The sequence below is a fragment of the Cololabis saira genome, chromosome 7 (genome assembly GCF_033807715.1).
Source record: "Cololabis saira isolate AMF1-May2022 chromosome 7, fColSai1.1, whole genome shotgun sequence".
Classification (NCBI taxonomy): Eukaryota; Metazoa; Chordata; class Actinopteri; order Beloniformes; family Belonidae; genus Cololabis; species Cololabis saira.
Genome location: NC_084593.1, coordinates 38,206,522 through 38,233,770, shown reverse-complemented (window position 1 = coordinate 38,233,770; position 27,249 = coordinate 38,206,522). Strand labels below are relative to the sequence as shown.

General features: G+C 44.8%; 1 protein-coding gene across 1 annotated transcript in view; it reads right to left on the bottom strand.

Annotated features, from left to right (window-relative positions):
* Nucleotides 1-27,249, bottom strand: part of gpc3 (glypican 3) — a 154,240-nt gene that overhangs the window by 7,526 nt on the left and 119,465 nt on the right. The window contains exon 7 of the mRNA XM_061726391.1: nt 16,614-16,800. Within this exon, the coding sequence (XP_061582375.1) occupies nt 16,614-16,800 (187 nt within the window). The remainder of the gene's footprint in view (nt 1-16,613; nt 16,801-27,249) is intronic.

The window sequence follows — 27,249 nt, the reverse complement described above, 5'->3', positions numbered from 1 at the left end:
TGCAATTCGATCCAGCTTTTATATACACCGTGGATAACAGGCAGGGGGGGTGGGCGTGGGGGTGGGGGTGGGGCCTGCGTGTTTGCATTTGTCTGTTTGTGTGCTAATGATTGAGTGGGGTGGGTGTGCCCCGTTCCTGCGAGACAAAGTGGGAGAGCATTGTGTTGGTGTGCTTTACAGCAGCAATAATGTGAGGGGAGAAAAGCCTGCATTTCTGGAAAAAAAAAAAGGAGTAAAAGCCCCCCGAAAACATGAGGGAGAGGTCTTTCTTTCTAATTTAAACACTTTGACAGGAGCAGCACCACAGAGGGGCCTTGTTCTGCTGGATTTAAAAACAGCCCAACGGGGACTGAACACTATGCAAACTTAGATCTCCCCACACTCCTACGCCAGGCTGGGACTAATAATATCCTGGTATGATTAGCGATGAGCACCTGTGCCTGCGCGTGTGGACCGAGGCACAAGCGTGAGGGAGAGTCAAAATGAGATGGAAACGCAGACGGAGGTAATCCAGGTTCACGTTGCTCTTCATCTTTCCTGTCTCTTCTTACTTGCAGGGCCGTGTGGGGAGTAGCGGGGGAAAAGCGGACACACTGGGACAATTAGGCAAATAAATGGAGATCTCCTGGCTATAAAACAGCCCCAGTCCTGACGGTGATTAATGCTACCAATATGGGCCCTTGTGGCTTTCAGCAGAAACTCGTCCATTCAAGCCCTCCATTTAAAGACTATCACGCTGGAAAGAACACCACCGTACTGGAGTAACCCGGCGAGCCCCGGTGGCCCCGCGAGCGTGAGTTACGACCCGGGTGAAGGGTCAACAGTCCAACCATTGACTGGTCGCGCTAAAGGCCCCTGCAGTATGAATGAGCCGGTGTGGTAGTCACATGCAAGTCAACAACCGTGTTAGCATTCAAACTTTAAATTTATGTTTTCTTTAGTAACCATTCCTCGGGAGAATAGACCAATGTATCCAGACAATGCGGTTCTTAAAGGGGCCAGCGGATGTTTGTTTGGATCACGCTAAAAGGTCAAACAGGGGCTTGAGTGCAAGTTGCATGTCTGTTGTAACGTGTATGTGTATGTGTGTGTATGTGTGTGTGTGCATGTGTGTTTGTGTGTGTGCTGTTTCTGTCTGCATAAAGGAAAACAGTGGAGAGAGGGAGGGGGTCCGAGTCTGGAGTTTTGTTTTCAGCAGTGGTTAGTGCCAGAGGCTTGTCATTTACAGTATGCAGTTGTCACAACAAGGAAACGCTCATGGTTTGTGGGTTTTGTTGTGATTTTTAAAAATATTTGTTTTTGTTTTAATTCTTCCCTTTAAATTCCCATGCTTCATCTTAGCTTTTCTTTTATTTTGAAAGGGCTTTTTTGTCATTCTGTTAATTTTTCATCCTCGGGTTCTGTTATTGATCGTGTTGGTCGTTTCTCTCCCTTTGGTTTTCTTTTATCAACAAAATATTTGTTCCTGAGGTCACGTTCAGATCAACCTGTTTTCATGTGAAAATGCTAAACTTATCTTGTGGTTTTTGATCCACCACTGACCCCGTTTAAGTTTGTAAGTGCAGCTGTTGTAGCCTAACGTGGATGAACAGGGGCTTTGTAGTTGGGATACTTATTCAGAGCCAACAAACCCTGAGATGAGCTCAAATCAGGAGTTTAGAGTTAGCTGAGGCAACTCAGATTGTGTTGACTCTGAATTAGGAGAGTACACAAGAGACCACCAATACCGTGGCTCACCATGGCAACATCAACTAAATGGAGGAGATTCTCCTACTTTTCTTTGCCAAATCAGACCTTTTATTACAATCATGAGGTGAATTTGAGCACATATTTGAGTGGAAAAGTAGCCGTGTGACTGCAGTGGTGAGGGAAACTCCAGAAAGGATTATTGCATAATAATATTTACTCATTTCTATAATATTGCATGAGTGACAAGTGGTGGGACGTAGATGATGGGCAGTTAAGATTCACTTTGAGCCAGGTTTTAAGAACCTTTTTTTGCCATTTTCTTGACCCTTATGGGTTTGTGGACAGGAAATCTTGTCATCTTTGTAACATGTTTGCCATTCCTGTTGTTATAGCGAACCTCCATCATCAATACCATACCATACCTGTATACCATAAGCTTCTACAGTGGACCAAAGTGCTGCACAGTGAAGTAAATTAGAATGAGAATGCAGCTCAAGACATGCCAGTGTTCACAGCCGTCTCCAAAATGTGTGTTGTAAGATAAGATTCATTGCCTAATGACATTTAAACTTATTTAGCTTTATGGAGGGAGGGGTGGGCGGGGGGGCAGATTGTTGAGCAAAACCTGTTACCATGGTAACATATTCTAAATATAAATTACCTTGTTTTTTTGAAACAGGCTAGAGTTAACTCTCTTCCTCTGGTTTAACTTATCTTGCTGTCTGAAACAGAAAGTCCAGTTTCCCTCATTTCAGGTTCAATATACTATAGTTTGTTCAGCTGCATTCTGAATCCGTTGAACTGAAAGCATTTCTGAATGAAAGCATTGCTGCGTCACGGATGTGCTCCATGATTGGCTCCTCTGGGTCTCCGCGTATCTTTCCCCAATCTCCCTAGCCTATAGCATGTGGCTGTCCTCGGAAGATAACACACAGATGTGTATCAACAACAGAGTAATCAACCAGGTAATGTTGCAAAAGCCTACATGCTCAAGAAGAAAGACATTATTTGCACAATATACAACAAAAGTTATTTATTTTAGGCTGTTTTGACATGGTGCACATGCCTGCAGAGCATGTACGAGCATGTGAGACGCATTTATGGCGGTGTGATGTGGACAGAGAGCTTCTCCAACGTGGAGTTGAGCGGCTAACGTGGATGCAGATCTGTTTCAGGTTAAAACTCTAAAACAATAACAGACTTATGTGGACGTAGCCCCGACTTTTTCTATTTCCTCCCATGCTAAGTTTTAGTTCCTTATTTTAATGCTTCTACTGTTTGCTTTAGGATGTTCTGCCGTGCAGCATTAAGTCTGTTGAATAAATTCTTTTACTTTTTCACGCCCTACTGCCGATCGTCAAATAGTCCACATTTAAGTCTCTGTGGAAAATTATGCTGTTACATTTTGCATATTTTATTTTACAAAGTGTGCAATAACTAAAAAAAAAACTGAAATTATACATTTTCAGACAAGCCACATACCGGCAGCCAGATGACACATTATTGACACATTATTAAAACCCCTTTGGCAACTGTGCACCTTCATGGTACAGTACAATTTATTCAATACATGTGTGCTATGCTCAAAGTCCTTTTTTGGGTCAGATAAGTATGTGGAATGTTAAGTCTCCAAACACAGGTGCTTCTTAGGAAACAGGAGAGATGGTTTATATTGCTGCTACATTGGCAGACGATATGTGCACATAACACATCGACTGTAAGCTGGTCCAATTTGATTTAGGTTTTCAAGATTCAACAGCTTCAAAGTGTTATGGTTTCTGAGACAAAAAAGAAAAAAGATATCTTATCGCCTCTCTCATCTCGGCGGCGCAACTATTCACGTGGATATTAAATTCAGCAAATTTAGAGGAATGGGGGGGCTCGTGCATAATCCTTTGTCAGAATGTATTCTCACAGCTGCAGAGAAGGTGGGCCTTCTGTAAAAACAGGATAGGAGATGAAATCAGAGGGGTTTCGCATTTTGTATTTGAACTGATAAGAAGTTGGATAGCGATCAGCGGTGACTCGGTGCAACTGTGCGACTGGGATTGTCCTCAGACGGCGCTCACGGACGGAATGGGCTGAGATGCCTCCGTCCATGGGCTGGGGGGAATGTGAGCGTCTGCCTCCACACCCACAGGCTGACCACAGGGGCGCTCGGAGAGGCTGGGAATGCTGGGCCAAGACAAACGGGACGCCTATAGGAGGCCCTGCCCCTGGCCTTTGCAACAACACGGCTCTCTGAGCCGCTCCAGCCTCCTCACTTCCACAGCTCGCACTGTTATTCTAGGACCCGGAGACCCTCCCACACCAGAGGCCAGAAACACAGGCAGACGTCTGCCAAAGAGCACTGTGGACATAAAGAGATAATTGAGTTCCTTCACTTTTGAATATAAAAAGAGCAGAATGAATCAAACAGAGTCATGCGACAAAGAGATGGTTTTAAAATATGAATTGACAAATATTACTGTTATTTTAGGGCTGAGAAGGCGCTGCCACACGAAAGGGAGACATCTGTCAAAGAGGATGGTGGACACGAGGAGATAACTGAGTTGGAACATTTTTTAAATGTAAAATGGGCAGAATGAATCAAATAGAGTCAAGAGACATAGAAAGGGTTCAAAAATATAAAAAATGAACAAATATTCACTTCAAATCTGCCAAAGGGACTAGCTATCCTGGAACAAACGCAGGTTATGACCCATTACTTAACATTTGAATTGCAGGGAAGGCCTGCCAGTGAGCAGATGACCAGCGTGCTGTGCTCATACACCTCTCACTGCCGCAAATTGTATTTACAGTCTCTGTTTCCAGATTCCAGCTAATATAATCACAGAAACGAGGGGGGGGAGGTCTTAATGGGAACTGAACGGAGAGGTGGAAAAAGTACAAAAATATTGTACTTAAATAAAAGTACAGATTTTCTGCTTGAAAATTACTTAAGTAAAAGTAAAAAGTACCCATTAAGAACATTACTTAAGAAAAGTATAAAAGTACGTCAAATTAAATATAATAAAGTACCAAAAGTACATGGTGTAAAATGTACTTAAGTACAAAAGTAAGACGTACAAAGTACAAAGTACAAAGTAGCCTACAAAGTACAAAATTCAAAGTACAAAATTATTTTCAAAAGGATTGCAAAGAAATGAAGAATCCAAGAATTTGCTTACAACTCTAAATAATGGTGATATTATTCTGACCCCTTTAGCGTTTGTTTCCATTACCCCATTTTAATTTCTCCCTTTGCTCATCACTGCTGCTGTCCCCCATTGGCCCCACTGACAGGTTCACCCCCAGCCTGTAGTATGCAGTAACAACATTAAGCAACCCCAGCTGATAAAGGATGAGACTTTTGAACGTTTAAATGCCAAAACCACCTTAGAAGGGGTGGAATCAAAGAATGGTGCGCATGGACACGCCTCGGCTGCCGCTCAAGGCTGATTTATGGTTCCGCGTTACACCAACGCAGGGCCCGTACCCTACGGCGAGGTTCTGCGCCGGTGTAACGCGGAACCATAAATTCGCCCCTGCTGTGCTGTTCTTTAAAGGTATTGTGACATCATTTTTAACATGCTTTTAACACTATTAAAAGTCTTGGCCAACATCCCTCAAATGTGTCTAAAAGAGTGTAACAAGAAAAACTTCACTCTAGTACTCCATTCCTGGCTTTTTATTACAGTGTTTTTTTGCGCCGTGAAAAATGCTTCCTTTCCCCCCTTTCCTGTCAATCATTTCCCCGCTCCTCCTCCAAACCTCCTCCTCCTCCAGCCATACGCTCACAGCGGCGTCGGAGAGTTAAGCCGGGAGCGACAGGCGAAGCATGCACGGAAAAGCAGGAGGGCGAACCACAGCAAACAATCATAAAAATAAAGGCATGCAAGCAGCACTGTCCCCTTATCTTAAGTCCAGTCAGTGGCCGCGGGTCTTCTTAGCAGTTTTCCTCCGGTGATGAGAAGAGAAGAGGCTCTAAACAGCTCCGTGTTAAGCCTGATTTATGGTTCCGCGTTAAATCGACGCAGAGCCTACGCCGTAGGGCTCAGCGTACGGTGCGCGTCGCCGCGTAACCCTGCGCCGTAGGCTCTGCGTCGGTGTAACGCGGAACCATAAATCAGCCTTTATGGTGCGCTGGAGAGGAGAGGAGGCAGGGAGCTGGGTGGAGGGGGCGGTGATTTAGCGGATCGTTACGTAACGATCCGCCACCAAACCAGATGCGCCGTTTTTGCACAGTTATGCGGAAAATCCCAGAAAGCACACAATACACTGAATGTTAAAAGTTCATTGTTTTTTGGGTGTAATTGATGTCAAGACACCCAACAAAACACAAAAAATCAAGAAAAATGTGTTTTTCATGTCACAATCCCTTTAATTTGTAGCGAGTAACGACATGTCCAATTTTAAATATAGCGGATTAAAAGTACGATTTTTTCCTTGAAAATGTAACGAAGTAAAAGTAAAAGTACAGAAAAATGAAAGTATCAATAAAAGTACAAATTCTCAAAAATCTTACTTAAGTACAATAACGAAGTACTTGTACTTGGTTACTTTACACCACTGACTGAACGCTCAGAACAGACAAACATCTTCACCTTCCTCATATTAGCAAAAGCTGTGCTGCTGGAAAAAAGTGTGAAAGAGGTGAGAGAAGTAAAAACCATAACAAATCCAGCGTATAAAGGCTTGATTCTGTGCCTTTTTCTGGGTGGGGAGCTGTGCTGCGCACAGAGAGGCCCTGTGGGCCAGCTCAGACACCAGCACCGGTCGGGGGGTCAGAGGTTGTCGGGGAGCATCGTTTAAGTTTCTGAACCGACTGGACAATGACGTCCCTTATCAGGACTACAGACATTCCTCGGATACTACGGTTATCTGTCGACGGCGTGGGGCCAAACACATGTGTTTCCACGCTCCTCTGGTTTCCAGTAGGGCCGGCTGGAAAACTAAGAGGATGTAGCTGGAAGATTGAGACATGTTTGTTGTGGAAATGCCCCTACCAACAAACAAGCACAGCTCTCCACGCATTCCTGGAGGAAAAAGGCGGACCGGCGACGAAGAAGCCGCGTGTGACAATCTGGCTGCTGTGACTGAACACACAGAGAGCTGCTGGAGTGCCGCTCCGCTATCTGTCTGAGCCCCTTTCTAGTGGTTATCCTGCGGTTTCCTCAAGCAGCTCCGAGTCTATCGACAACACAACTCCTGCGACGTTCCCTGCGACGCAGAGCTGCTTTTAAGAAACGGGCTGGAAAAACAGGAGTGGAGCAGGGCCGGAGGAAGGGGAGGGTGGGGGATTTAAGATCTAGGTAAGAGTAAGAGTAGAGGGTTAACATGTGAAATGCAAACCACCCAAGCCCTCGACCGAACTTTAAAGACGTTCCCACAAAATGGCTTCTGTGTGCCACGGCGAGCAGGCGAGCGGCGGGCTTTTCGAGAATGGTCCCGCTGTGTACGGAGTGTTTGTGGACTGTGGCAGAGTTGATGGACACGACCCAGGAATGGGCCTGGAATCAATTTACTGCGTCCAAAAAGTGCCTGTGGATGTAAATAAAGCTCTTGAGCAAACAAACGCTTTTCCAAGAAGCACACTCGCAAACACAGAAAAATGCACGGGCCCAGAAAGTGAAGCGAGCGCCAGAGAGCCCCCTCATGTAGAGGATGAGAAGCCCAGCCAGCTCTGTGCTGCTCTGCTCGCATCCAACCGAAAATTAAAAAAGCAGGACTCCTCTTCCTGCCTCCCGGCTAATCTGAAGGGTTTTACCCTTGGATTGATTTTAAAAAGCTCCAGACCAGAAGCTCAAGAGGAGGATGGTTTTATCCCCTTGTTGCTCTTTCCCCATCTCCCTCCACTGACAACACGCTAAAGGCCTCGGAGCCGGGGACACACGGGGCTTTGAGGCCCCGAACCCGGTGAGAACAAGATGAGACGCTGCCGTTCTTACTACGCCAAGCCTGTTTACACAGATGGTGGCAAGGTACATTATGTTTGAGGGGTGTGAAGGAGGTGGGGAAGCAGGAGGACGGGCTGAATCTGCAGCAGCTGTTTATAAGCTCAGAGAGGGGTGGTCTCCCAGCACACCGGGTCACAACTTTTCCAGTGTGTTCTGCATTATGAGCGTCTGCAGCATCACCCTCACTACCGTCCCCGCTGCTACGCCGCAGAGTTTTCAGCAAATTCAGACTTCATCAAAAAATATTCTGTGGACGCTCTGGAAACAGTTATCTCATGATTTTCTCAGGAATCATCCGAAACACAAACAGATTGGACTTGGCTCAGGGGTGATGATTAGGCCCGGGTCAGCCAAGGATGAAAGCCACAAACACTTTATCCAAGACTTTTTCTCCCGCTCGTCCTCCCGCTGAACAACAACATCTGCTCTTTTATTTGTATCTCCCCTTTTTCTGGGAGAAGAATAAATTATTACGGCGCTGTTTCGCAGCCTTAAGAACCTCAACCAAAGAATTTCAGCCTGGGAAGTATGTGGAAGAGGTTTGTTTACTAATGTTTCTTGTTTGCAACGTCAGTGGTCATAAATTAGCAACGAGACCGACCGAGTGCAGAGATGAACTCTCTCTGCTGGCGGTACTCCCGAGGCTGTGCAGCCATTTCCAGAACTGAATCTTAGCTGTTTTTTAATGCAGTTAGAGGCTGGAAGATCAGGGTCATTTACATGTGATTTTGAGCATTGTCCCTCCGTTTACTTCCGCTGACCTGTAACTAGTTAGACTAATTTGTTGTGAGATGTTCCACCAAGTATTTTGTAAATATTATATTACTTTGTAAATCTTTACTTGATCCTGTTCCAGTTTCCTCTCTGAAAAAAGTAGCTAGCTTATAATTTAAAGCAGACACACACTTTTCAAGTAAATAAAATAAAACACTCTATGCAAGTCATAAAAGTTGGGAATGTATGGAGGAGAATATTTAGGTGACTTTTACTGTCGTTTTTATTCCATACAGTAGGAATGTAAAATATCTGATGTTTCATCACATCATCTTAATGTAGCGCTATAATATACACTCATGCATACACCCTTGCATTGCAGGCCTGAAACAAAGGGCAGCTTTGTAATGGGATTACTTCACACAACATTTAAAATGCATCCTAGCATTGAGAACCACACAATAAATCATCTGAAGGTACATCGCTGTAGAAACGCTGGGCTAGACTCTAGTGAGTCTTTGTAGTTTCTGTTGGGGACCAGTCAGGTCGCAGGCAGGTCAGACCTGCGCTCTCTTCTTCCTCCGTCGTATGTCTGGCATGTGTGCAGAATACGTTACTGCTTTGTTTTACTAAAAACTACGCACACGTCCCTGGAAAAGATCAGGGCAATTTTCTGTTCATGCTGAGGTTGTTACTGATAACAGTCTTATTGATCCTTTTTGTCTTTGGAGCAAACAGAGCAAACAACATCATTTTCTCAGAGTAAGTAAATAAATAAACTCATCTGTCCACAATCAATGTGTGCACCGTAGGGCGAAGCGGTCTGGGACGAGGTTAGCGTAAGCCTCGCCTCTGCACAGCGATGTTCTCGGGACTTTCCGAATATAGCTCCACATTGCAGTGCTTGAAAAGGTTTCCCAGAGTAATCCTTCTCCCATGTGCTCTTCTTTATCAGCTATTGATGAATGATGGGTCTTGATGCACTGCCATCAGAGGGATTGGAGATCATGGGTGTCCAAGCTTAGGCCTGCGCCCTGGATCTCCAATCATGGGTGTAATCAATCAAGCTGGGTGTCCTGCCCTTTTTTTTAGGCTTTTCCAGATGCTTTGAGAGGTTTCACAATATTATTAACCGTAGAGGGATAAATATGAACCCTTCACATCTTTCTGTGAGCTATACTGTTTGTAATCACTGATGCACAAAGCGTTTGAATCTTTACATGTACTTTAGTCTTTGCTTTTCTGTAAGCTGACTCACGTCTGGCAGCTGATTGAATAGTGAGAGCCTGGTCTGAAACTGATACTTTCATTGGGTCTGCATGTTTTTGCGTCTCTGTATCTTCTGTCTCTGCTCTCTGCTGTAAAACCACAGAGGCCATGTGGGCACCCACATTCTTCCTCCACCCAGGCACCTGCACTCCTCCTCTCACATGTGCATTGTGTGAGCCCTGTCTCTCCCCCTGTGTCTGGCCCGGACCTACGGCACGCAGCGCTCTTTATCTGGCAACCACATGTCAGGAACTCTCCCCTTCTGCAAGAGACGTCCGTCCACGAACGCAGCGGGTCCGATAATCAGGCTGATGAAAATACACGGAGCTGAAACGTCGGAGGAAGCAGCGTTCACGGGGGATGTGTCAGGCGCTTGCTAATATCAACAGTGTCTGGATTATCGCTGATTGATGAAGACGTGGCGAACTCTGGTGCAGGCCTGGCGCCGTGTGACTCACCTATCAGGTGCGGGAGGTCAGGGGTGACAGCTGCAGCTAATTAACATACCAGCTTCCCATATTGGCAGCGTGCACGGCCGTTAATTCCACCCACATACAGAGTAAAGAATGTTTAGGTTTCCCAGTGTATCGGCCTTTAGCGTTATCAAAGGTGTTTTTGTCTCTTTGTGTTCTAGCCCCACATTCTTTCATCACCTTCCTCTTTTCTTTTGCTCCTTTGTTCCAGCCAAATATTTGGAGCGGGGCTGAAAGGTGAGCCCGGCCCTGCCTCTCATCCTAAGCTGCGTGTTTCACATTATAGGAATATTTCCTCGTTGTATTTTTCTAACCCCTGGAGCTGATAAAAGTGCTAGAAAGCTCCCAAAAGAAGCCCTCCTTTGAGGTGCTCGCCGCGGCCCAACGTGTGAGCCCAGGAGCATAACAAGAGGTCTATTCTCCCGGCTCTCGCTGAGCGTGGCGAGACGGAGCAGAAGCTGGATGAGCTCAAGGAGCAAACACGTGAGACGCTCCTCCAGGGCGGCTAAGCTAAATGACTCTTATTGTGCGTACTCTTGTTAAGTCGCACAGCTCCCCTCAGATGCTCATAAGATTCCCTTTTTTCCACACACACACACACACGACTGGACGTCCTGTTTCAGTCAATATTTCTTTACCGCATGATGTTTCCTTCATTGCTCTCCTTCTGCTAGACTCCATAACAGGACGGCAGAATTACAGTTTAAGTTGTCTTTATTTAATGAGCATCAACAGAGCGAGCCGACTGTCCACTTGGAAACCAAACTACAGCAGAAACTCATGTTAAATCATTAGATTACATCTCTAACATTATCTTAAAGAGCCATTAGAACTGCTTGGTCAGCTCTTTGTTGTAGAAAGAGATTTCCCAGGATCCACTTCACCAGCATATCAGTATGTGTGTGTGTGTGGTATGACGTGAGGATCTGAGGGGAAAGGTTTATCTGGGGTTGTTCTTTGTCTCCCCACCAAAGCTGCAGAGTCAGATACCTCTTTTCCACCAAACTGGTTCCAGTGCTGGTTCTGGTTCACAACTCGTTCAAGTTGCGAACCAGCTGAGAACCGGTTTGTTTTTCCATAGCTCAGGTGCTAAGGGGAGCCACGTCATTACATCGCTGTAAACGTCAGTTACATCAACGCAAAAGTTGAAGCAACAACAACGTATTTGCTCTAACACCGTGTCCTAACTGCATGCGACGCGAGCGACCGTCAGCGACAAAAACAATTACATTGCTCTATTTTCTATTGGACTGTCCAAACTGGCTGCGAGCGACCCAGCACAACACGGCGCGCCGTTTTGAGCTGGACTTTTGTCGGATGCCCTGCTTCTATTTTCTTCCTGTCGCTCGCGTTGAAAGCTTTTGAAAGCGCTGTAGGAAACAGTCATTTCAATACAAGAACCTCAATAAAGTGGCAGCTGGCTGGACGGAGATTGCCAGGGAGATAATATATAATATATAATAATAATAAGATAATATTTCTTTCTGCCACTTTATTGAGGTTTTTGTAGTGAAATGAGGAGGAATCATAGAGATAACTTCCCATTTCAACTAACTGGATCAGCCGTTCCTCATCCATGACTGTTTCCTACAGCGCTTTCAACCGGCTTTCAACGCAAGCAGCAGGAAGAAAATAGAAGCACATTTAAATATCACAATATCAAGCTTGTTTTCTTGTTTAGAAAGTACAAACGTAGGAAGATTACAAGTAGGCTACTCACCCATCTTTTACTTGTCTCTTTACTCTTTTAGGAGTTATTTTAGGAGTTTCTTTCAGGAGTGCATGGGCGGGTAGTGCGGTGAATAAAAGCTGATTTATGGTTCTGCGTAAAATCGACGGCGACGGCGTAGCCTACGGCGTAGGGTAAGTGGCGACACGCACCGTTCACGCACCGTTCGGCGTAGGGTAAGTGGCGACACGCACCGTTCGGTGCGTGTCGCAACTTACCCTACGCCGTATGGTCTACGTTGGTCTAACGCAGAACCATAAATCGGCCTTTTAAAAAGCGAGTTTCAGCTGTCAATCAAAATAACGTGGGGGCCCATAACACATTCAGTGTGGACAGAGAGCGCCCGAGGCCACGCAGTGCGACGCGATAGTCGGACGCTCGCATGCAGTTAGGACAGGCTGTACGGACTTGGTCCACGTAGCACCTCCGTGGACCACATCGCTCAAAGACAGGTAATCTCCTCCACAAACCACTGCTGCTTTGCTGCAGATTAATACATCGCTTATTTGAAAATGTTGCCGTCTTGTTATTGCCGTTGGTCTTAACAACTCCTCTAGCCCAGCATAGAGTTGGTGCTAACTTGGAACCACTTTTTCTGGCCCGAAGCCAGTTCTTTGTCGCTGGAATCAGAAAGCCCGATTCCAAACTCAGCACTGGCCGAGAACCAGAACCAACCCTGGAACCGGTTTGGTGGAAAAGGGGTAAGACAGGTGCACGAAAGCACGGAGATACAGGTGAGCCATCTTGAGCAAAACACAAGTTACCTGGAATTAATGGATTAACAAAAATACAGACACAAGCAAACCCATTTATTACTCTATTACTGCTGTCTATATCCTGCTCCTCTGCAACTGGGTGGAGGAGAGAACATGTGGCGCTGAAGTCGCATCTCTGAATACCATTCTAACATCCCGCCCCCTCACCCACCGCCACTCCAACGACAATGACTGCTGTCTCTAACGTCTTGTTTAGAAGTGATTTCTGTTAATTCATCACTCGTGATTTGCTTCAGTAATTTTCATAAAGCGTCACCACAATGTAATCAAAGACAGCTGCTTCCCGTAAACGCTCACATTCCCGGATGACCTGGACCGTGACGCCCTGATCCGTAAGTTACATGTCACGCAGCGACTGTGTCATTATTTATATTACCACACAATCTGGCCATAACACACTGAAGGTTCATCTTTGTTTCGGAGGATTTATGGACGTGGTGGAGTCCTGCAAGCCGGTGAGACTGCTGACTTCATGAGGGTGGCGTGAAACAGTGAGAACGCAGTGCGGCGAGCGACGAGTCATTAAATCATCTGACCACCCTCACTTTCTTGCCATGTGCTTTTCTTAACCACATCGTAATGATGAAATTGGAATTCATCAAGGCTTGTTTGTTGGTAGAAGACAAACTGTATACAAACACAAACAACCCTGCACACATACCACTGTTTAAATGTGTTTTTAGATATGTAACTCATGCTGGAGCCTCGCCTGGATGCTATAATAGGCCTGAGTTGAAAAAATCGATTTCCCAATTCTAAATCGATTCTCATATTAACTCCTAAAAATCGATTCATATGTCTAAAGATCGATTTTTTTTTTTTTTTTTTATTTTATTTATTTATGTTTTTTTTTTCATCATTACATTACAACTTTTGGTTATTTTTTTGTTTATCCCCAAAAAAGGAATGTTTTGTTGGACACGAGAATAACTGGTGCCATGTTTTTGCCTTTAAATATGTTTAAAGGTATGAAAACATTAAAGTGTTAGGTTATAATTGCATAAATTGTCTATATTTCATTACTTTATATACTGTCTTGGGGTTACGTTTGCAAAAAATGCTAAAAACCAAATGCTAAAAAATTAAAAACCAAAATAGACCGAAAATGGAACAAATAAAAACGGAATGTGGGAAAAAATTAAACCGATTTCATCCGTCTCTGTTTCCTCCCTGGATCTGTTTGGTAATTCTGACCCACATGATGTTTCTGAAAGCAGTTCTATCAGCATTCTGGGAGCTGATTGGTCCTTACAGCATCATTAGCTGCCAATAGTTGCTGTTTAATCTCAATATAATACTAGTAGTAATATTTTGCATAACTACAGTCATATAATTCATGCAACAGCTCAAAAAACAGTTTTAATAACACTAACCCAAATCAATATCGGAATCTAATCGGATCGAATCAAATCTTGATAATCGATAATCGATTCTTGACATTTGAATGGATCCCCAGCCCTATGCTACAACCGTAGCTCCAGGGGAGGGACGGGCCCGTGACGGCTCAGGTCCGGCTGCAGGTCTGCAGGGATGGGCGCTGCATGGGGATGGGAGCGGGGGAATGGGCATCCCGGGCCTGGAATAGCTCTCGCAGCTTGGAATGCTCTGGAGAATGTGTGACACGGATCCTTATTGGTCTGCAGCGCCAGCGAGCACATGTAAGTGTGCGTAGTGGGTGAGTGGTATTAGCTATCAGAAGGTTATGGAATCTGGACGGAGACTTGGCCCAAGCGATCCATCACTCGCCCGTTGGGGGGACATCCTCCTTACGGCCGGCAGGCTGACAGCTCAACTCCACCGGGGTCTAAGCCCGGCGTCTGTCCTGTCTGCACCTTGTTGTTGTGGCTTCTGCCACCTTTCCCCGCGTCCTGCTTGTGCTAGCGAGCGCGTGGGGTGTGCAACATCGCGAAATCTGCTCCAGGCTTTGTGAAACAAGATCTGCCTCGTCCATCTGAGCGGAGAGCAGCACAGACAGGCAGCCCATTTGGCCACATGCTCTGTGGGACGACCTTTGAACTTAAGCCCTCTGTTTGACCAAAAGGGGCCAGGCGGCCATGCTAGGTCAGGGTTTTGCTGGGTCATCACAGGCTATCAGCAGCTATCTGCCTGTTTGCCAGAGAGCGGGGGGGACTCTTCAAGGTCTGCAAACACGAATATCTTCTGTACCAACAGGCACAAACCGGCGCGTATGTGCCTGCAGAAGCGGCCGCATGCATTCACATGGAGCATGCACACAGACGTCTGATTCTTCCTGCAAACAGATCACAGAAAGTCAAGAGAGGCGAGCTTTCAGCAGCTCGTGAGTCGGAGGTGAGAGTGTAATGACTTGGCATGGAGGCCGACGGCGGCGTGTCGGAGAGGCCACCGGACTCTCACGGCCCAGCCCGCTGGAAAGGATGGCCCTGCTGGATTTCTGTGTGAACCCCGAGTTCCTGCGCTCCCTCCCTGTCCAGCAGACCAGAATCCCTGCCACAACATCCCCGACAGAAGGACTACTCCCAGCGCCGTGTTTGCTCAGCTGCGCTGGCTCCCCGTCAGCGTATCGGACCCTCTTGTTCCTACTGCCTCGCTGTTTTCTCCCTCTTCTTCTCCTTGAGTTTATTTTCTCCCGACTGTTTGTAGCTTTTTTTGATCTTTGTTTGGCTTTCGCAATGTACGTCTAACGTTTTTCGCGGGCCTGACGCCAGCAAGGGTCGCGGGGTTGGGGGTGAGACGGCTACCTGCGGAAGTCTCACTCCTCCTGCTGCATAGTGTCACCGTGGTGTCAACATGTACAGTAGTCTTGTAAACACCTCCATGCCGTGCCCGCTGCCTGCGTTGGGTCTGTGATCTCTTCCACTCTCAGCAGAAGAGGCCACATTCATTCATTCATTCATTCACTTGCTAGTATTTAAGCAAATGACTCTAATTTCGTTATCAGGCCAAAGTGTAAACGACTTAACAGCTTAGGCCCAAAACTCCTTTCGCTGACAGACTCATATATCCAATTTAAAGCCCTTTTAATTTACCGGCGTAAATCCAGGAGATCATTTGAGACCAAAGAAGCTGCCGGTGTTGGGTTAAAAAGTGATTGCCTGCCAGAATCTGATTTCTTCTGATTTCTGGCCGCGGGAGCGCGCACAGCAGCCCGTTGAGCGATAGCGCTAAAACGTCAGATTTTCAGATTATGAAGCTCAAGAATGAGATCAAGTCATATTTAGGCAGAAACAACTTTTCATTCACTGTATTTGGCCTTCAATCAATTTTTGGCAGGGGAAAATGCCTATTTTGTGTTGTAATGGTCCTTTAAAAGAGTTAAAAGCAATCCTGTGAGCTCTAGTGTTTATATTATGAAGCTCAAGAATGAGATCAAATCATATTTAGGTAGAAACAACCTTTCATTAATTGTATTTGGCCTTCAATCAATTTTTGGTAGGTAAAAAGACCCATTTTCAGGGGAGAAATCAGATTCTGGCAGGCAATCACTTTTTGGCACGACACTGGTTTAAAGGAGCCGTCTGTAAGAAATGTCCAAAACTGGTACTGCAGTCACTTTCAAAATATTGTTGAGCGGCGTGTACCCTCCCCCTCCTCCCCCCGACCAGAGGTTGCCAGGTAGGCTGCAGAATGCAGCAGGAACGTAGGCTGCCATGGCTGCGATAATTAGAGCCGAGCTGGCAACCCGGATGCCGAAACAATACTGACTTGGTGATTGGGAGATAGATGGAGGGTGGAGCTTCAGAAACAATACTGACTTGGTGATTGGGAGATAGGTGGAGGGTGGAGCTTCAGAAACAATACTGACTTGGTGATTGGGAGATAGGTGGAGGGTGGAGCTTCAGGCCAAAACAAAAAATGACAACATAAACATCAGTTGAGGGCTGCAACTCCTCTTTTTAAACTGGAATATCCTGGCTTGAGTGCTGTTGTCAGTGACATAAGTATTTGAAATGAACATGATTTTTAAATGTCTGTTGATATATCTGGGTCATTTTATGATTCGTTTTATTATTGCTCTTACATACAGCTCCTTTAAGTGTCAGACCTGCAATGATGCGCAGCCGTTTGCGCCTGGGAGGCGGCCCCAGCCCCGACACGCCGGTGCACTCGTCTTCATCGTCGCAGTCGCCGCTGTGGAATCCCTCCTCCCCGTCCTCGCTCCATCCGTCCGCCCCGGCTCCACGTGACCGGGCTCTCCAGCGCCTCTCGGATAGTGTCACCATCCGCAGCAACTGTGGAGAAAACAGGAAATGGTTTAAAGCTAATGATGTTAAAGTGCTCGCCGCCGTCAGCCCTCCTCATGACCGAAGCTGCGACCGGAGCGTGCCTGTGTGTATTTATGGTTTCTCGTAGCCGTGAAATGAGCCGGCTCTCTCGGTCGGAGCGTGTTCTGTATGATTATACTAAAGTATGAGGAGAATCACTGACAAATACTCCGGGAGATAGAGGTGCTCGTTATTTGCTGAAGTTTTACAGTCACCAGGCAGCAAAAACTTTATTTATTTTTGCAGTCCGTGCCAGTCTTGTTATTTTTGTCCAAACATGATTCATGCGAAGGTCTGTGGCTTCCAGCCCATGTAATTTGCTGGTAGGAAAAGAAACTGTGGGGTAAGCAGACTGGTGCAATTGTGTTGTTACTGGCAAACATCATTGTCCTGAGAGGTTGTCTCAGGGCAGTACCACCACATAACACACTCTCCCCAAGTGGAAATCAAAGTTTCATGATCTAAAATTAAAGAGCTGTGAGAAACACTCTGGGAAATTAATGTTAACATTTGTAATATTCTTGGCTTTTTCATCTCGGGGACTAAGGCAGCTGATGAAATCGACCAAAAACAGATACAGAAAGTCAGAAACGTGCACTTTAAAACAAGAACAAATGATGCATGTGTCTCTGTTTGTATGTGTTTAATAGAAGTATAATTGTCAACAGAATTCAATCCCGTTTCGCTTCAGTTGTAAAGCTGTTATTGGACTATAATTTTTTTTCTCCCCATGAAGAGTACAGAAGCTTGTAGTGTGTTGTGCAACACATACCAGAAGTGTTTATGGAGAATTGTGGTAAACTAATCAACTCATACGTAATAAAAATGTCCAAAAGCTGCAAAGCAAAGTCCTGAACAATTTTTAAATTCTTCTTGACCAATTATGGAGAAACAGCAAAGCTTTAAACGACCATTTCAACAACAGTTTATGACAATATGAGGATTTTAACTCAAGAAAACAACAAAAAAAAAAACCCTGGTCTGTATGTTTGCTAACGTGTTACGTCAGAATCACCCATGATTAAAGAAGCAAAACAGAAAATAAATCTTGTTTTGTAACCATGGGTGGAAAACCCAGTGTGAGTTTTGAGACAACCTCCACAGAAACACTTTAACCATCTTTGTGGCTCAAAAACCCTGCAGATGATTGAAAGTCCTGCCAAAGTAACAGATGTGCTAAATTCCAGCCGCCTTCCCCGCGAGTGTTGTTTCATCTCACCGCAGTGCCTCCTGCTTGTTTGTTTTTTACTGATTTCCTTCCTATCTGCATACGTCAGCATGCATTTTTTGGTTGTTGTGTTTTTTTGTTGTCTATGGGAGAAAATTGAGTGCATATGGGTCTCGTCTCAGGTCAGCTGCAATGTCTGCCTGAACTCAGACTGCGTGTTTGTGTGTGCGAGAGACAGAAAAGCGGAGGTATAAAAAAAAAAAAACCCAGGGCTAATCACAGAATTACGTCAGTCGGAAGATAAACAACCCTGTTCCCCTTCGCCCGCATATGCAAGCCAGTCGATCTGGGTTTTACAAGTGACACAAACTCCCAACGTTTAGAGCGGGAACACACATGACCTTGTTCCCAGATCGGCTGGCCAACAAACCTTCATTCATTTCCCAACATTGAGACCATACATGGAGGATGACCACAGCATTTCTAAAGGCCTGGTCACTAAGACCAAGGAGCAGACGAACCATAACTCACAGGCTGCTATAGGAACCTTCCCACCACCACCGCCGCTGCTGCTGCAGGCCGTACGGGAAAAGCGACACCTGCTGTAGGAGCGGAGCCTTCCCGGGTGTCACGTGGAAATGCCTCGCTATCTCCCAGAAATAAACCCTCCCCGTGATGAACGGAGCTTTAATGTACTGGAGCGTTATGTTCAAGACTTAAATGTGCCGGCCTGTGTTTGCCAGAGTCCCCCTTAAGATTTACCGAGGGGCTGAAATTCCTTCTCATGGGTTGTATCTTGGCAACTGGTCGAGGGCTGTGGGGCGGGGAGCGGGCCGCTCCAAAAACCTTGTTAAAATGCAAACAGTCGGAGGGAGAGATGTGGCTGTGGGTATTTTAAAACAAAACCTAAAAAAGGACTGAGGAGTAAAAACCATCAACAACATCTGCTGTGCCTCTTTTTAGAGTTCAGTGTGTGGCCACGGCCTGAGAAGCGATTCCGCGCAGCGTTTCTTTGATTACATATCAACACATATAACGACACATACTCACGATGACGATGCCGATATGAAGATTGCTCACGGATTAAATGTAGGGTTGGGGATCGATTCAAATGTCAAGAATCGATTTGATTCCGATTCTTAAGATTCTGAATCGATTATCAAGATTTGATTCGATTCGATCCGATTCGATTCGATTCAATTCCGATCTTGATTTGGGTTAGTGTTATTAAAACTGATTTTTGAGCTGTGGCATGAATTATATGACTGTAGTTATGCAAAATATTACTACTAGTATTATATTGAGATTCAACAGCAAGTATTGGCAGAGACGTATGAAATCGGTTTTATTTTTTTCCCACATTCCGTTTTTATTTGTTCCATTTTCGGTCTATTTTGGTTTTTAATTTTTGAGCATTTGATTTTTAGCATTTTTTGCAAATGTAACCCCAAGACAGTATATAAAGTAATGAAATATAGACAATTTATGCAATTATAACCTAACACTTTAATGTTTTCATACCTTTAAACATATTTAAAGGCAAAAACATGGCAGCAGTTATTCTCGTGTCCAACACGAGTTTTGGGGATAAACAAAAAATTAACCAAAAGTTGTAATGTAATGATGAAAAAAAAGAGAAATAAATAAAAGAACCCCCCCCCCCCCAACCCCCCAAAAAAATAAAAACAATACATCTTTAGACATATGAATCGATTTTTAGGAATTAATATGAGAATCGATTTAGAATTGGGAAATCGATTTTTTTCAACACAGGCCTAATTAAATGCCCAGTGGATTCTTTCAGCTACCGCTTTATTCAAAACCAGGAAGACGCTAACACCTGATGTGGCTGCGCTCCGTTAGCTGTTGTCTCACATAATAGAAAACATCAGATCCAAACCAACTTTCTTAATATAGCGCAACAACACGAGTAGTGTCATCTCAAGGGACTTCAAAAACAACTCTACTCATTTCACAAGAGTCCAATTAATACAAATCAAAACTAACTTTTATGACGAGCCAAGAAAACCAAGAGCACAATCCCCGATCCTGAGCAGCCACAAGGTGGGAAAGACAGTCAGCCTTTGGGGTCCATGAATTAGCATGTTTACCGAGTGTTCTTGACAAGTACAGTTTCATTGAGGTTGAGTACCAAACTGTAAAGTCAGAGAAACAGTGGATTCAGCCCACAAGAGTCCCACCGCCCGCCTGGCTCCAGCATCAGAGAGAGGGTTTTATTCAGGTTTCAGACATATGTGCACGCTAAGGGGGGATGGAGGGGAGGGGGTATACGAGCTATAAATAGAAGCACAAGAGCAGAAAAGGAAAATAATGTAAGAAAAACTAGTATTTTAGCATTAAAAAAAGAGAAACTGGTTGTGGCCTAAATGAGCCGTGCCCGACTCAGCAGGAGAGTGGCAGCGAGCTTCTGTCCACTGGCTGTCTGCTGCTGCTGCTGCTGCTGCGGTGGGGGGGCGGAGAGGTGGCACGTATGTTTGTTTCAAATGTGACGCTGCACTTTTGGCATGGCTGAACAACGGCGTGATGCGCCAAAAAGATTTACCACAAGAGGGAGAAACCTCAAGCAGCTCCACGCTGGAATTTTCTGCAATTACAGAAAAGAGAAAGAGGGACAGAGAGAAAGAGAGAGAGAGAGAAAAAGCAAGATGGGAAGACAACTAAAAGAGATCCCTTTGATTTTTTTGGGGAAGAAATACTCCGTATGTGTTGCATTAAAAGAGGAAATCTGGCGGCCTCACTCTTCCCATCTGACTTCTGTGTTTTGAGAGTTGTGCTGGGAGCCGGTTTGGACAGATGGCTGGACACACGGAGCATGTAATCTGTGCGACTACAAGCATCCCGCAGACCACAGGGTTTGCCTCCCTTTTACACAAAAGCACAAGTCGCACCAAGAAAACATGGGTTCAAAAGCTGCACACAAAGCCCAAACATGTGGCCGGCTGCTCGGCGCAGGCCAACCCAGACAGAGACACAGAAACCGCAGGTCTGTCACTATCTCCGTGCACATGACATGAACTTCACGCGGGGTCACCGTTCAACATGGCAGCTGCAGCTGAGTCTCAAAGCCTCCGGCTGATGTTCGCTCAGCCCGGGTCACTCTCGTACATGCACGGATGTGAACGAGTGATGCTGAAACAGACAGAGAGGAAAAGGGGCCTCTAGTCGGTGTCTACGTTTTGGCATCAGGGCCCGTGCTTGTACTTGTCTGGACACGTCTGCATGACTCGGCCCAGACGGAATCCGCTGCTCTGAATGTGTCTATCAATGCCTCGACTCATCTTGTCTACAAATCTAATCTGCGAAACTTAAGCTCCCAAACAGACGAGTCAGCGTTCACTCGTACCAAAAGACATGATTTTGCCATCAGATGTTGATGGTTTTCATAGCTGCTCGGAGCTGAGCGCTGAAACAGAACTCACCCGCTGTTTCTGGATGACTGGGGGACAAAAAACTGGCCTCCTTTCAAGCTGCTCCATAACAATGGATCATGATCGTGTTTCATGCCAAAGGTGTTGTTTAAACTGCAGAATCCATAGAAAACTATCGCTGGACTCTGTTCCTCCAAATCTCCAAATCCTATTACTGTATATTTGACCTTTTTTTAGCATATTTATCTTCCTGAGCTCTTCATTTCCTCGTTACCATGACGATACAGATTCTGATTCTGATTTACTACCGAAAGACCTGTTAAGTCTCTTTCTGAAAAGGTGGATGTTGAGCTTCAATTCATTATGAGCATCGAATGGATCCTTTCTAAGCAGAATTGTTCATCCTCAGTCCCTGTAAAGACGCCTGAACTAGCAAAGGTCTTCCAGAGCCAGAGGTGGGTAGTAACGAGTTGCATTTACTTGAGTACGTTTTGGGACATTTCTTACTTTTAGGAGTAGTTTTGAATCACTATACTTTTTACTTTTACTTGAGTATATTTGTGAAGAAGAAACTGTTACTCTTACTCCGCTACATTAGGCTACGTTGAGCTGTTACTTTTCTTTTATCCCCTCCCCATACGCGTCAATCTCATGACATCACTGGGTGATTCTTTGGGAAAATTTTTTGTTTTTGCATGTTTTCTCACATATACACAGAGTTTCTATGAGTTCATGTTTGTTCTAGTTCTGCCTGGTTAAAAAAGAAAAGTACAAAGGCTTGAAATTTTTTGCTACTCGTGCTTAATTTATTTTTTTATTCAGTTAATTTATTTATTTTATTATTTATGAAAGTACTTGAATTTACTTTAAGATTATTTTAATTTAAGCTATTTTTTATTTTTTATTAATTCTAATTTATTTTATTATTTTATTGATTTAATTTGCCTGAAGATTATTATTTTATACTTTTGTCTGTTGGAATGGAAATAAATCAGACGTTACTCAACAGTTACTCAGTACTTGAGTAGTTTTTTCACCAAGTACTTTTTTACTTTTACTCAAGTAATTATTTGGATGACTACTTTTTACTTCTACTTGAGTCATATTATTCTGAAGAAACAGTACTTTTACTTACAGTACAATTTTTGGCTCCTCTACCCACCTCTGTCCAGAGCAGAACAGCGGGTCAAAGCCGAAGCTCAGGGTCCGCTCACGCCTGCTGCCTTTGTTTCACCTACAAATGACTAACTCATGCTTTTGTTTACTGCCTGTTTAAACGTCTGATTGTGTTCATGTCTTTCCCTATTATAAAAGCCTCTTGGCAGGGTTTGAAGTATATTTCAAGAGTAAACCTGTGTTATAAGCAAATCTTAGATCCAAATCCTAGCAGAGAAAAGCTCCATGTTGTGATAAATTCCATTAACCTTTAATTTCAATAATGAGAGGTAATCAGAGCAAAATGCTAATGCAGTTCCCAGAGCCTGGTTTAAATTAATACACAGCTACATTTCAAACCGGGACCCTGATTGTCTGCTATATTGTTGTTTTTTTTTTGTTATGTTTTGTTTTCTGGTCAAATGAAAAGCAGAGAGCATCTCTTTAATCAGTGTGGGAGCTAATTCTTGGGTCAGCGCGTTAGACAAACACATTGCTCTTCGGCGCAGACTATTTTTCTTGATAGATAAAGGAAATGGACTTTATTTACAGCTAATCCCCACATGTCCTCTGAGCTGCTCTCTTTGTATTACATTGGCAGATGTCCCTGTTTGCAGCCTGGAGCCTGGAGAGGAAAGGCATGCGAGTGGAAATGAATGAAGCACATCACTGCGGAGCAGAGACGGATGGAGAGACAGAGAAAGGAATGACAGGAGGCACTTTCCACAGAGTGAGTCATGGAAAGCTCCTCAGCAGGCAGAGCGGCATTTTGCCCGGCACAGCCTCCCTAGCATTCCCACCCGCTCCCCTCCACTCGTTACTCAACCTTTATTGAATCTGAAACCTAAAGAGGAAGGGGTGGGGGGCGGGGGGGGGGGGGGGGGGGGGCAGCGCTGTTTCATTCTTGTCTCTGTTTTTTTTTCTCTTCCCCTCACTGTCTTGTCCCGCGCTATCTGTCCACAGTCGAGTATGTCACGCAACAGGAGTCCAGCTTCAGACAGTTAAGGCAGACAAGATTAATTTCCTGATGTTCATTCCAGTTGGAAATAAAAGACAGGGTGGAAAAAAAAGCAGGTCTGTAGTAGAGCGTTCACTTGGGCGTGGGTCCACCCCACCTTTCTAACTAAGCCCGTAACTCTATTTCCAGATTTCTCTTGTTTGGACGCAGTCCTGAATGGACGTTTAGAAGTCGCTGGCAGTGGACTCTAATTCTGATATATAATCTTACCAGAGCAAATAAAAACTCTTAAGCCCTAAATTGTTGCACTTCTTTTTGGAAAATTGAAACGCTGCATATCGACATATTCAGGTCAGATCAAGGTGGCGCGTGAATGCCGAAGGGGTAACCTATGTAATCTATCCGGTATGACATCAATTTTCAATCTTTTTTCGGTGCTAACCAAATGAAAATCTTGACTTATGCCTGTGAATGTGCCTGATTGTCTGTTCGGGGGTTTAATGATTTAAAAAGTCCCCTTTGCTGCACAAGTCTCTGGTTGCTAAATCAGATTATGCCTCCTCAAACAATCTCTTTTTGTCTGCCGCTCGTCTGCTTTACACGTTATCACCGTGGTTTCCAGAGTCATGAGTTGCTAAGAAACCTTCTACTTCAACATCAGCAGACAGTCACTGCGTGTCCCATGATCACACCTAGCGAGCGCTCGGTTGGGTAAGCGCATAATGGAGGGTGGAGCGGCCTGGTGTTTGCACAAGATTCAATGGGGCCAGCGGCAAAGAACTGCCTGCTCTGCTGCCGGCTAACCTAGTTTGCTGCAGATAAAGTTTGAGAATGTAAGCAAGGGGTCGTAAAAGAGGAGGGTGGGGGGTGAGCGACACAGAAAGAGAGAGATGGGGTCCGACAGGATGAAAAGGCAACATGTGGGAGAATGATAAAGTTAAGGATGGCCACCGCTTTGACAGGTCCAGAGGGGCGCCTCAACGGTGCCGTGCCCCCGAGAGCACCGCCGTCCCAAACAAAAGGTAAAGCTGGAACAGAAGAGGTCTCTGACCCTCACAGGGAGACCCTCTCATGACCTAGCAGGACAGGAAACAGGAAGTGTGACCCCCTGACCTTTACAGGGGAGGGATCCTGTTATACAGCAACATGTGACCGTGCCCGGCGATAGCGAGCCTGGGATGTGTGGATCCGATCAGAGCGGCGGCAGGAAGCCTCAGACTTTCATTTTCCAGCTCAATAAAATGTAGTTAAAAAGAAAAAAAAAAAAGAAAAAAAGAATAGGCAAACAAGTGCAAGATCAAAAGAATGAAAAACGACTAAAAAAGCTCAGTGTGATCATTTCTGGTCAGCAACGCGAGCTTCTGGCTCGTTCTGCAGGGTTTTTATAAGCCGGCTGTGTGATAATTACACCCAGTGGGGTGATGGGGGGGGGGGTAGTGGGGGCAAATGGGCGGCGTGGGCAGAGAGAGGTGAGCCCGTATTGGGCCCCAGCACTCTTGGTGGAGAGAGCAGAGATGGAAGGGGAGGTGGAGCCACAGAGCCAGGGAGGAAGGGATGGTTGGGCCTCATTAGCTGGCAGCCTAATTGGGAGGAAAAAGGCCCTCACATGCTCCGTCTGACCTCCCAGTCAGCGGGGGAGAAAGCCGGGGTAGGACACGAGTGTGTGAGTGTGTGAGTGTGTGAGTGCGCCGGGTCTGGAAGTTGGACTTTCTAAGTCAAATCTCTCCACCGCTCCCCCAAATCCTGAAGTTATCCCTAAGTCCTGCGTCTCCGGGAAACAAAGCGGCTAGCGTGTGGTGCTCTGACAGTGGTAGCATGCAGTGGCGTCAATTCAGTCAAAGCTAAGGTATGGCAAGGTTATGAGTCACAGAACTTAACTAGAGTATCAATCAACACGTCCAGCAAATACTCATCACAGAGTCTGCTATGTAGCTTATCTGTGTGGTCAAGAAAATTGGAACTTTTTCAAATGCAGTCTCGCTCACTGCAAAAACTCAAAATCTTACCAGGAATATTTGTCTTATTTCTAGTTAAAATGTCTCATTTTTAGTCAAAAAATCTCATTACACTTAAAACAAGAGTCATCACCAGAAAAATAACTTGTTATTTGACCATTTTCACCTGTTTCAAGTAAATTTTCACTTTAAATAAGTAGAAAAATCTGCCAGTGGGACAAGATTTATCTTCTCATTACAAGCAAAACAATCTTGTTCCACTGGCAGATTTTTCCACCTATTTTAAGTGAAAATCTACTTAAAACAGGTGAAAATTGTTGTTTTTGAGTCTTGTCTTAAATGTAATGAGATTTTTTTTTTACAAAAAATTAGACATTTTAACTCGAAATAAGACAAATATTCTTGTTAAGATTTTGAGTTTTTGCAGTGTATAATAACTAGTGAAATCGATATGTATTAAGTAATAGAATAATCAATACAAATAGACACAGACTAATTCCATAAATGTATTTAAAAAACAAACATTTACATTTCCCCTTGAAGCCAAGGTGTGGCGGCTGCCGTACCTTCATACCCAATTGCCCTGGTAGCATGTCCTTAAGCTCCTCGCAGGTCTACGCCAGGTGTCACGCTCCATCTAAATAAGCTCCGCCGTTTCCACTCCCACAGCTCTTCCCGTTCCTCTGCCTCCACAGCAGTCGTACTTCACACACATCAAACCCAGGAGGACGAGCGGACAGAGGCCCCGAGGGGGTATATTAAATAACGCTTCCCAAAACCCTCGGTAAATAACATCAAACAGAGGTAAGTCTCTCTGACTGCAGCGAGCGTAATGACTAGGTTAGCAAGTGTAAGTTTACAAAACAGCGGGCCTGATCAGCCATGGTGTCTATTAGGCTGATTGTTAGCACTCTGTGAAAAAGCCGCCGCACGCGGCCGTGTCACGTTTTCATCTCCCGGGTCCCCGTCTTACCTGAACTAGGGATGCAAATTATCGATTATTTCATTAATTGACAGTTGATAACCTTATCGATCGATCATCGATTAGTTGATAAGCGGCGTTTTTCCCCCATCTGAGATACAAACATAGTTTTTTTTGCTTATATAAAATACAAAGGACATTTTAATGTATTCCTTAATCAAATATTTATTTGATACAAAAGTAACAAAAAGACATTTTACATAAACAGATGTTTAGAGAAACCTATGTATGTACCGGGTGAAGGCTGATTTATGGTTCCGCGTTACAACAACGCAGAGCCTACGCCGTAGGCTACGGCGGCGGCTCTGCGTCGATTTAAGGCGGAACCTTCAGGCTTTAGGGGAACATATCGGAGAACAACCAGAAGAATATAGAGTGGATTAAAAATAAAAGTTAAGCACTGAGCTACATGTGTCTCCCGTCTGGGCCATTGCAGACTCATTGCCTGAGCATGATATTACTAAAACCAAACATACCCGCTGCCTCTTTCTTCTAACTTTATGTGCGCGACGCAGCGCGTTGTGTCGCATTAAATGTGGTCTGGGCGTAATACACACAGAAAAGAGAAAACCACCTCACGGTCCGCACCGTGACGAAATTGTCAATTAATTGTAATCGTTAATTTTAATCAGGTAATTTCATAACGGCAATTAATCGAAAATCGATTAATTGTTAACATCCCTAACCTGAACTGGGGTTGAATTGATCAAAATAATTCCTTTACCTATGTGCCCCTACGTTGAATGAGCTATAAAATGAATTTACTGTGTTTATATTTCCACGGGTGCACGTGGAAACTGCTGGAGCTT